Here is a 12,074-nt window from a genome sequence, read left to right as displayed (position 1 = left end):
ACAATAATAAGAGCTATGGAAAAATGGCTGCCATGTTTACCTGTGTATTTGAATCATCTTCAGATTCCTGCAGGTTAAATACAGTTGCAGCGCTGTCAGCTCCTAGTAATCGTCGAGCCATTTTTTCCTCATAGGTCAATTTCTAAGAACATAAGAAAGATAAAAAAAGATTTGTTTTTATTTCCTGATTAACTGAAAGTGTACCTGAAGTGACGTGACATGATGAGATAAACATATAGACATATAGTAATATAACTAAGAAATTATCAGAAGTCTCTTTCTGTGTTCCAGAACAGTTAAAAAACTTGAGTGGTTATCTATGCAAAATAGCTTGTTGACAGTTTGTCAAAATCAGCCCAGTTTCCTGAACAGTGAATAGAAGCTGAAACCGTGAAATAAGGATTCTAATGAGGTTTTACTACAGAAAAGTTCAAAGGGTGATTAGTTCTGTATCTTTTTAAGCTAAACAAAGCAGAAGTGAAAATAAAATTATAAAACTGAAAATAAAAATGAGACTTTTTATATATTATTGTTCTATTTGTCATCCATACTAAACATACAATTTTTTATCTCATAAGTTTAATTTCACTTCAGGTTCACTTGAAGAAGGAAATGAAATAACCAATCTACTAATAAATGGGCCTCCTGACACGCTAAAAATAAAATTCATGCTACAACTTTGTTGAATTTAAAAAGAGAGCTTCAAACACTAAGGTAAGGGTACATTACAGTCTTATTGCCCACTTGCCAACTCTGCTGCACTCACTTTCAAAAAGACCTGACTGGCCCTTCTGCATGTGTATTTCTCCATACAGAGAAGCATCAATTGTTACCACACCCCTCCACTGAATCTCCAGTTTATGCATTGTACTGGGGCACGGCCACACCTATACAGCCACATATGTTGGGAACACAAATGACTATATGCCAGCTTGTGCAACAATGGAAATGCTATTGGTCAGTGCAGAGGAGGTTTGCTGCAGTCAGGCCTACATAGTTGAGCCATGGAGCAGCAGGATCTGTAGCTTTATTTTTATAAACCAACACAGTAGAATCAGGGATATTACCCTTAGATGACACAGATTCATAAGTTCTACTCAAGGAAGAAAAAAGTGCGGGATAGAAAGGGGTTTGAACTGATTTTTTTTTTTTTTTGAGGGCTGTATCCCCATTGTGGAAAGTTTCCTAACTTACAGTAATTTACCTGAGACCTTCAGGGTTTTAAAGGAAACCAAGCAGGTCCCAGGAAAAGGTAGTGAGGGGCTGGAATACAATGTTGGTGAGGAATCTGTCCTCTCCCGCTCTTTTTTGATGCGGTCTCTTTTCCTTTTGGAGTAATTTTCCCACTTCCCATCAACACAAGAAGTGCTGTATATTTACCAGTTCGGTACACATATAATATAAGAGATTCCAAATAAGATTTTATTCCTTACTATATAATTATTGTTTTTCATGGAGCTGGACTTTTGAATAACTAACAGATTCTACACTATAATGTGCTATGTGGCTAATGTGCTTGGGTACTTGATAGAACTTCTAGTCTCATACCGGTTGACCATTGTTCAGGAGCTCATCTTTGAAGCGCAATTTTCTCTCCAGATCTTGAATCACTGCATCTTTTGTTCCCTGGATCTCTTCATCAGAAGCTATTCTGGCAGTCCGTCCGACCTTCTTGGGGAAGCCACTACCAATGAAAACATTTCAGGACATTAAATTCATGTCATCTCAAAGTCATCCATGCTGTGTTAAAACAACTCTGAATCTGCTTGAGTTCTAGAAGTCATTCTTGTAGAAGACAGCTCAGGTCTTATTAATTTAAACGCTCTGTTACCCTGTAACTGACTCAAAGACTAAATCAAGTCAGTACAGTATTTATATTCACAGATAGTTATACTGTAACTGACTCAATCAATAAAAAGTATGTGTATATTGTAGACAATCACTAAAGGTTTTTCATATAAGTGAAATATTATATATTCCATTCTAAATGCATGAAATGTTCATATACCAAAACATATTTTTGATTAGTGGTAGCAGTAGAGTATTGTAGCGTATTAGCCATCAGGAAAACCAATACGTTTTCATTCAGTAAAAGCTTGCTCATCTCTAGTTCATTTGCAAATATATTCATTGCTGACCAGCAGACACTCTCTGCCTGTGTCTTCACACTGCCCCCCTCCTTTTCTGCTGAAGTGACTCAGCTGTTGCCAGGGCGGCATGTCTATTAAGCACAGGGAGGGGGGCAGAGTGAAGGCACATGCAGAGAGCTTCAGCCAGCAATGATTAAATTTGCCGATGACCAAGGATAAGCAAGCTTCTACTGCTCTCTGCAAAGAAAATACATGTTTTTACACACAGTAAATGCTTGGGAATGCTTTCAAATGTTCTTTTATGTAAATGCATGTTTTTACACACAGTAAATGCTTGGGAATGCTTTCAAATGTTCTTTTATGTAACTAAGAGTAGTTACTGAAATTTTAATTTTGGGAGTATATTCCCTTCTTAATTTGCTCCATTTACATACATTTGCCATGTTTTCCACTTTTACCAGCATTCTGAAAGAGAAAAAAGTTCTACTAAATTCACAGTCCCCGGGGGAGCAGAAAAATGAAACATATCACAGCTGGAAATTACTGAGCCTCTTATATATCAGGATCCTAATGAAAATCAAACAAAGGCCATGCACATTAAATAGTGAAGATGCTGGCAAGAAACCAAGTGTAAAGTGAAAAATAATTATATCCAAAATTGGCATTATTGCTAAAGAATTTCTTCTGTGGATTTCATAGAAGTGGAGCACTATTATGGAAGCAGGATATCACAAAGCGGCATGACCCCATCATAGGCAGCTGGCGTTACTGTAACCAAATCCAGATTGCGTTCAATATACATCTGAAATTCCATGCTGGTTACATACAGATGGCGCATAATGTTTCCAATTTTCTGTTAATCTTTTCTCTTCCCAAACCATCCAAAGTCAATATATTTAAGGAATTGTAATCAATAAAATAAAAGTGGTCCTCAATACTTAAAATGAAACTAATAAGTTGTAAATTTTGCTTCCAAGCTTTGTGAATGTAATAATATGTATTTGTTTCAAAGTAAGTTTGACAACTATGGGCAGTATGGTGGCATAGTGGTTAGCGGGGGACATGGGAAGATTGGTTCACTGAGGCCCTGGTTGCTTGAATTTTCAAACAACCAGAATTACACCTATCCGGCATCAGGTAATTCCCACCCCTCCCAGATAACAGAAATGCTAGCCCTGATGGTGTTAGGCACTACTGTTCATGTAAGTAGTGCAGTCATTCTTCTTGTTATCTTCTTTCTCAGTGATTGCCACAGTTCATGAGTTTTTCTCGGCAAATGTAATTTCAAGACCAGATGGGAGCATGTCAAATTGCATAGGGTAACCAGCATTTGTGTTATGGTATCTCTCTTTCCTGGACATGTTCTGTAAAGAGACTCTATACAGTCTAAAATTAACATGCCATGAATCATGTTCTCTCAAAAAGTCGTCATGCCCTCCCGGATCTTTTTTATTGTCTAACACAGCCTCTAAGATGTGTGTGCCAACGTCCTGTGCTTAGCCCCGCCCCCTTTCATATGATTGGAGATACAGAGTTCCACAGAAGCACCAGCCTGAAAGGGGGCAGGGCTAAGTTGGTGCACAAATGGTCTCAGTGGGTGAGTTAGACAAAAAAGACCAGGCAACGCATTATAAATTTTTAAGAGAACATGATACATGGCATGTTGATATTAGACTGTAAAGTATTGGTTAGCTACATTTTGCATTTAGTGACTCTTCTGCTTCCACTTCAACTAGGATTTATATTAAAAAAATTAAAACTATACATTAGAATAACTACCTTTTCCATGGAAGGTTGGGGGGGCTGAATGAATGTATAAGTGCAGAAGCAGTTACTGTAAACTATTAGACCTAATACATTAAATATCGTCCTTTGTTCTCTCCATGCTCTTTTAGGCAGGTGCTCCACCCGGCTAATTTTGGTGAGCACCCGGCTGTCATTGGCTCACCTCCTCATCCTCCCCTAGTGCTGTAAGCAGAGTTGCACTGGTCTTGCATTGCCCCCTCGTACCCCACCCGGCAACTTTTTCATGCCACCCAACTGGAAAAAAATTCTGGGTAGAACACTGTCATTATTAGAAGTGGTCAATTAGATACTATTTTTTCTGACTTGTATGTAAACAGCTTAGAATTGGGCCAGTCAAAATTGGAATTAAGTACATATCCAGTTCCAAGCTGTATACAACTTACATTGCATGTGCATACAAGCCGAAATCATAAGCATTTTATTTCCCATCTCTATGGCGATGCATATTAGCTGAAGACATGATTAGTAGCATGATTGAACATATCTTTAGATTACCGAGACGGAATTACAATACAATTGGTTTATACTATAATCTAATCTATATAGAATAAAGCAGAAGAAAATGTACTCACGGAGGCATAACACCTTTAGGTAGACCAAGGTCATTGAAAGAGACTGGTGAGGGCTGGGATGGCAGCATGGAACTTAAGAAGGCAGCAGGGTTATGGCTTGAGCCAGATCCTCTGGTAGTCGGAGACTGAGATGGGCTGTATGAAGTTGAAGACACAGGAAGTGGAGGAGGAGGTGGAGGAAGAGGAAATGAATCCTGGACAGAATAGGTTGCTGTTGGACTTATCACAGGTGGGGGAGGAGGAGGGGGAGATGATGATGTTGGTGACCAAAACTGTTCCCCTTCTGGAGCAAATGGCTGGGAGAAAGGTTGCACAGGAATCCTGTTAAACTGATTCTGAGGTGTTGAAGGGGACAGTGGAGATGGGATACTGGAGGTAGAGGAACCTGAAGATGGTGTGACGTAGCCTGGGGCAGAGCTCATGTTCTGGGCAGCAATAAATTGTTTAGGACGAGCATAGTTGAAGGAGCTTGCTGGCTGCATTGCAGGAGAGCTGTGGGAGTTGAGAACACTCATTTGCACCGGAGAGCTGATAAATTGACTGGCCTCCAGCTCCTGGAAGGAAGGTGGAGGAGGAAAGGATGGAGAGGGTGGTGTGCTCTGCTGAAGACTGGCTTGTTGCTTGGAGGCAGCAGATTCTTTCTCGTGTCGTATCTGATTTTGTAACTGCAGCAATGTCTGAGAATCCCTAGAAAAGAGCAAGATTAAAAAAAGAAAAATTATGAGCAGGCAAGTGGTATGCATGGCATCTGAACAGTGTTCAACAGAAACTACAGGAGGAATGCTGCAGTCATTCGAACATCAGCTTTAAATAAGAAACAGCTTTCTGATGGAGAATGGAAAAACAATGACAAAATACTGACTGGCTGTAACCATTAGAGTATCATGTTTTATAAATATACCGAATACTAAATATGTGACATTGCTAACACAATTGGGCTGAAACAAATAAACTCAGCAGGATACAAAAATCCTCTTGCAACTCAGTTCTACATTTTCCCAAAAACATAAGCTAATTGCTTTTCCCTTAACCACTTGAGGACTGCAGGGCTAAACCCCCCTAGTGACCAGGCCATTTTTAGCTAAATTGGCCACTGCAGCTTTAAGGCCAAGCTGCAGGGCCGCACAACTCAGCACACAAGTGATCCCCCCCCCCCCCTTTTCTCCCCACCAACAGAGCTCTATGTTGGTGGGGTCTGATCGCTCCCCCCATGTTTATTTTTTTTTAAAATAAATATTATTGTTAGGGTTTTTTTTCTAAAATCCCCTGTTCCTTTAAAATGTATTACCTCCCTCCCTCCCTCCCTCCCTCCCCACAGCCAGCCAATTACGGCGATCGGCTGTCATAGGCTTCTGCCTATGAGAGCCGATCGCTCTCTTGTCCCCCATGGGGACAGCCGCGTCACACGGCTGTCCCCAGTGCAGCGCTGCTGCTCATCGCAGCGCTGCACCTAGTAAATAGACGGCGTAATCGCCGTCTAACACTCTCCCGAGCGGCAATAGCCGCTCGGAGACTGAAGGCGGGGCGGAGCTCCGCCCTCCGAGCATGAGATGCGCGCGCACCATGCGCGCGATCTCATGCAAAATAGAGCCCCAGGACTTTACGCCAATTGGCGTTAGGCGGTCCTGGGGCTGCCGCCGCGGCCACGCCTACTGGCGTGACGCGGGCGGCAGGAGGTTAAACTTGCCCTAGACTACGATGGACTTATGATCATAGTAGGAATTAGATTGTGAGCTCTTGTGAGGGACAGTTAGTGACAAGATTATATACTGTACTGTAAAAGTGCCGCAGAAGATGTCAGCGCTACATAAATACTAAACAATAATAAGTAAATCATCTCTAGACATTGTAGCATTATCTTTCAGTCGCATGTTGCACTGCATTAAAACACATACTGGTTTGCGCACTTTACTGTGCATTAATTACTCTGTACGGCACTGCCGAAGATGTCGGCTCTATATAAATACTAAATAGTAATTCAAAGGAAGTATGAAGAAATAGTAAGTACAGTGGTTTGCAAAAGTATTCGGCCCCCTTGAAGTTTTCCACATTTTGTCACATTTCTGCCACAAACATGAATCCATTTTATTGGAATTCCACGTGAAAGACCAACACAAAGTGGTGTACACATGGGAAGTGGAACGAAAATTATACAGGATTCCAAACATTTTTTACAAATCAATAACTGCAAAGTGGGGTGTGCGTAATTATTCAGTCCCCTGAGTCAATACTTTGTAGAGCCACCTTTTGCTGCAATTACAGCTGCCAGTGTTTTTGGGTATGTCTCTACCAGCTTTTCATTTGGTCACATGGGTATACATGGGTCTTGGTGTTTACACTGTTTCACTAGTCTCACTTTTGGGTTATTACTCTGCAAGGTGCCAGAATTAATACATACATTATATTATTGTTATTAATGTACACTTATTTATGTGTTCTTTGGTTCTTATCCGTTAGCTGGGCGCATCCTCTAGGTGGCGATAGAACTCCAGCAGAGTTACATCTTTCCCTACTATCCATGGCGGCCTGGAGGGTGAATAGTAATTATCGCCACCTAGGGGATGCGCCCGCTAACAGATAAGTACCTGTTCTTTTGTAGATAGCACTTTCTGCAACTTGGCCTGATGAAGGGTCTTTTGTGCCCGAAACGAGCGTGACGTTGCCTCTTCCTAAATTGCATTAAGTCTACGATAAAGTTCATGTTTGTGCTATAATTCTGTATTAGAAGCATCCGCAAGGAACCTCTTACAGAGATATTTTTAATTGAACCCTTTTTCAATTTTGTGTTAATAAAGTTTGTGATATTTTTTCATTCAAAAGATACTGTATGAACTTTTCTTTCGATGGTCCTTTCTATATACATGAAGCTTGTGAAAGGGTGAAGTGGATGACCCTAAAAAGGATCAAAAGGTTTTTTTATTTTTTCCTTTTTATGTAAAAAAGACATCACTCCCAATTACACTATAGCCAGGAGCATTTTGCACATGTGCAGTTTGCAAAGACTGTAAGGCCTGGTGCACACCAAAAACCGCTAGCAGATCCGCAAAATGCTAGCAGATTTTGAAACGCTTTTTCTTCTTTTTCTGTAGCATTTCAGCTAGCATTTTGCGGTTTTGTGAAGCGTTTTTGGTGTAGTAGATTTCATGTATTGTTACAGTAAAGCTGTTACTGAACAGCTACTGTAACAAAAAACGCCTGGCAAACCGCTCTGAAGTGCCGTTTTTTAGAGCGGTTTGCGTTTTTCCTATACTTAACATTGAGGCAGAAACGCATCCGCAATCCAAAATCTGCAGCAGCCCGGGAGTATGCGTTTCTGCAAAGCGCCTCCCGCTCTGGTGTGCACCAGCCCAATGAAATACATTAACCTAGCGGATCCGCACCTGCAAGCGGATCGCAAACCGCAGCAGAACCGCTCTAGTGTGGTAGGCCGAACTGCACTGCGCAGAACTCTTGGGAGCATGATCGGGGGTAAGTGTGATCAGGACAACGCAACCCAGCTGGACAGCGAGGGCTCTAATAAATCCTTTGGGGCTGGAGGAAGCCCCAGGTAAGTATAAATCCTTTGATGCTATTCATCTCAGGTTTACTGTAAGCCACCACCAAGAAAGAAAATACTCAGAATAATGTTGACAGTAGTTTTTCCCCTACTTTTAAATACTTTTTCAAGAACCTAAAAAGCGGTTTTAAAGGACCACTGTTGCTGAAAAAGTAGGCAGTTAAAATCTGACAGAACTGACAGGTTTTGGGCCAGTCCATCTCCTCATGGGGGATTCTCTGGGTTTTCAACAGCATTTCCTGAACAGCAGTTGCAAAGTCTAACTGACAAAATAGCGTGCAAGTGATTAGGGAGGCCGGCTGGTATCTTACTATTTTGGCAGTTAAACTGCTGTTTAGCAAATGCTGTTGAAAACAAAGAGGACCCTTAAAGGGGTTCTTTCGCGAAAAAAGTAGGCAGTTAAAAAATGTGACAGATGACAGGTTTTGGGCCAGTCCATCTTTTTAAGGGGGATTCTCAGGGCTTTCTTTGTTTTCAACAGCATTTCCTGAACAACAGTTGCAAAATCTAATTGACATAATAGTGTGCAAGTGATTAGGGAGGCCGGCTGGTATCTTACTATGTTGGCAGTTAAACTGCTGTTCAGGAAATGCTGTTGAAAACAAAGAAAGCCCTGAGATTCCCCCTTAAAAAGATGGACTGGCCCAAAACCTGTCATCTGTCACATTTTTTAACTGCCTATTTTTTTTGCGAAAGAACCCCTTTAAGCTGGCCACTAACAGTCCAATTTCTAGTGAAAAATCGTTCGAGCGATCAGAAATTCTGATCGGACGAAAAATCGTTCACTATACCATCAACTAACCAATCATTGCTTCCTATCTATCACGACCACCAAGAAAATCCAAATTTCGTTCGACGAAAATTCATTCGGGCGACATTTTTATCACTCATTCATAATCGATTGTGTCCACCAATGGAGATTATTTACAACCAATCCGATCAGAATTTCTGATCGCTCAAACGATTTTTCGCTAGAAATTGGACCGTTAGTGGCCAGCTTAAGAATACCCCATGAAAAGATGGACTGGCCCAAAATTGTCGGTTCTTTCAGATTTTAACTGCCTACTTTTTTTGCGATAGTGGTCCTTTAAACAGAAAATGGAAAAGTGAATTAAGCCTGGTTGAGAGTTTCCTGTGCTTTTGCATACACACATCCACATCCATGTAGTAAGAAGGCCAACAGATGCTACATAGAAGTGGTGAAATTGGCAATCATTGGCCAATCGAAATTGGATGTGTGTGTACCAGACTTTAATAATCAGATGTGTCACAGCCATTATAAGACGCTCACATACTCCCTGCTGTAAAATTTACAGTAGCGGATATGGCAAAATGAGTGAGAAAGTGGCAATAACATTTAAAAAGATGACTATGTCAGTAATATCCAAAGCCCAATAGACTCTCTGTGTACAGTAAGGGCCCGTTTCCACTTGTGCGAATCTGCATGCGTTTTCTGCATGCAGATTCGCATAACCAATACAAGTGGATGGGCCTGTTTCGACTTGTCAGAAATCCTGTGCGGTTTTGTGTGCAGGAAAAATCTGCACGGCAGAGCCATCAGAATTCGCACACCGCGATTCGCATACAATGTATTTAATAGGAAATTTGCATGAGTTTTTGTATGCAAATTTTACTGCAATTTACTGCAATTTTTTCCGCGAATTAGCGTGCGTTTTCGCATAAAATCAATGTAAAAGCACACAGGCACTGACATGGTTAAATTCGCATACTTACTAAAATATGCGTAAACGTCTGCGAATTCGCAGTAAAATTTGCATCCGCATGCGAATTCATTTTTGCGTTTTCTGCTACTAATTTGCACCGCACAAGTGGAAAAAGGCCCTCAGGCTCCCTGCACACTGCATGCGATTCTGCTTTTTAATCGGTTTTTACATCCGATTCCGATTTGTAATCATTACTGCATGCTGCATTATTTGATCCGTTTTTCTGTTGAACGTATTCAGGGAAAATCGGAATTGAAAATCGGAATCAGACTCGCAAAACGGATTTGCAGTGTGCAGGGAGCCTAACACAGATGCTAAAGAAGAAGCTAAGCACAAAATACTTTAACTAACTGTGGAATATCCAGTTAAATTCCTCAGAGTGGTCTTGAAGTCTTGTCAGGCGGTAATGATAGCTGTCTCTCTCCTAACATAAACCAGCTCTGCACCAGGTGATAACATGACTGAAAGCAACACTTCAAAAATCAATCATAGGCTTGCCAGGTTCAGCCCCCGGACTCTGCTCCTGGTATAACAGACAGACTATTGATGAATGCTAAACGCAAGGTGCTGGGAAGATACGTGCAGTGCACCAAATATAAAGCATTTTATTGGAAGACTAGGATTCTCAGTCAAAGGGTATGGACAAAGCTGCATGCATTTTTCACTTGATGTTGATCCATTAAGGCTACGTTCGCTAGCGTGATGCATTGCATCATACAATATTGCTAATGCAATGCAATGCAATTATATTATAATGGTACATTCACCTTGGCGCATTAGCAATGCAACTGATCTGTTGGCGTAATGTGAGGCATGCTGTACATTACTGCACAGACTGTGTGTTAACAGATGTAGTGAAGCATACTTGACTGCAAGCTTCACTGTATGTGACACATCATGTGTCTAATCTGCAAAGCTTCTTTTCTAATCCACTGCATTGTTATCCTGTGTTTACAGGAAATGCAACACAATTGCAATACCTCAGCGTGCACCTATTTTGACACATTTTGCAATGATTTCAATTGGAATAACATGCAGAATGTTGTGTGTTACTGGCCAACGTGTGCTCTAACAGTTGCTCATTACTCTGATGGAATTTGTGGCAATGCACCGCTAATGCGACAATGTTAAAGAAACCTCATTGCATCGTGATGCTATTAAATTGTCCATTGCACCATGTCTGTTGCATTGCAGAATCATTGTGCATGTTAAAGTACACCTGAACTGAGAGGGACAAGGGGACGGTTATATTCCTTTTAAACAATACCAGTTACCTGGCCATCCTGCTAATCTTCTACCTTAGATACTTTTAGGCCTCTTTTCCATGAACTGTTGAACTGTGTGCTCAGCGAGCAGTTACCAGGCAGCAGCGAGCAGTTACCAGGCAGCAGCGAGCAGTTACCAGGCAGCAGCGAGCAGTTACCAGGCAGCAGCGAGCAGTTACCAGGCAGCAGCAAGCAGTTACCAGGCAGCAGCAAGCAGTTACCAGGCAGCAGCAAGCAGTTACCAGGCAGCAGCAAGCAGTTACCAGGCAGCAGCAAGCAGTTACCAGGCAGCAGCAAGCAGTTACCAGGCAGCAGCAAGCAGTTACCAGGCAGCAGCAAGCAGTTACCAGGCAGCAGCAAGCAGTTACCAGGCAGCAGCAAGCAGTTACCAGGCAGCAGCAAGCAGTTACCAGGCAGCAGCAAGCAGTTACCAGGCAGCAGCAAGCAGTTACCAGGCAGCATCAAGCAGTTGTGAGAGTTTGAGAGGCATTTTACTGCTTATCAACAGTCTGTGGAAAAGAGGCCTAAGCCATAGACCCTGAACAAGATTGCAGATTAGATTATTTTTTTTGTATTTTTATGGAAGTCTGTATTATCTACATGCTTGTTTCAGGTGTGTGATTCAGACATTATTGCAGCTAAAGAGAGTAGTAAGGCTTCCTTTCCACGGACTGTTGAGCTGTGTACTCAGCAAGCAGTTACCAGGCAGAAGGCAGCAGTTATCATGCAGCAACAAGCAGTTACCAGGCAGAACTAAGCAGTTACCATGCAGCAACAAGCAGTTACCAGGCAGCAACAAGCAGTTATTACCAGGCAGCAGTGAGCAGTTGAGAGAGTTTGAGAGGCATTTCACTGCCTATCAACAGTTCGTGGAAAGGAGGCCAAAGGCTTCTTTTCTAGCACAGTTGAACTGTGTGTTCAGCGAGCAGTTACCGGGCAGCAGCAAGCAGTTACCGGGCAGCAGCAAGCAGTTACCGGGCAGCAGCAAGCAGTTACCGGGCAGCAGCAAGCAGTTACCGGGCAGCAGCAAGCAGTTACCGGGCAGCAGCAAGCAGTTACCG

At 41.9% G+C, this 12,074-nt stretch overlaps 1 protein-coding gene across 2 annotated transcripts in view; it reads right to left on the bottom strand.

Moving 5' to 3' along the window:
* The window catches only part of PALLD (palladin, cytoskeletal associated protein), a 473,533-nt gene that overhangs the window by 62,229 nt on the left and 399,230 nt on the right, over positions 1 to 12,074 (bottom strand). For both annotated transcript variants that reach the window (XM_068278815.1, XM_068278814.1), the window contains exons 11-13: positions 4,469 to 5,155; positions 1,549 to 1,684; positions 41 to 142 (exon numbers count right to left, since the gene is read on the bottom strand). In XM_068278815.1, the coding sequence (XP_068134916.1) occupies positions 41 to 142; positions 1,549 to 1,684; positions 4,469 to 5,155 (925 nt within the window). The remainder of the gene's footprint in view (positions 1 to 40; positions 143 to 1,548; positions 1,685 to 4,468; positions 5,156 to 12,074) is intronic.

The sequence above is a fragment of the Hyperolius riggenbachi genome, chromosome 1, assembly GCF_040937935.1.
Source record: "Hyperolius riggenbachi isolate aHypRig1 chromosome 1, aHypRig1.pri, whole genome shotgun sequence".
Lineage (NCBI taxonomy): Eukaryota > Metazoa > Chordata > Amphibia > Anura > Hyperoliidae > Hyperolius > Hyperolius riggenbachi.
The sequence above is the reverse complement of the archived record's forward strand: the minus strand, read 5'-3'. Positions and strand labels throughout refer to the sequence as shown.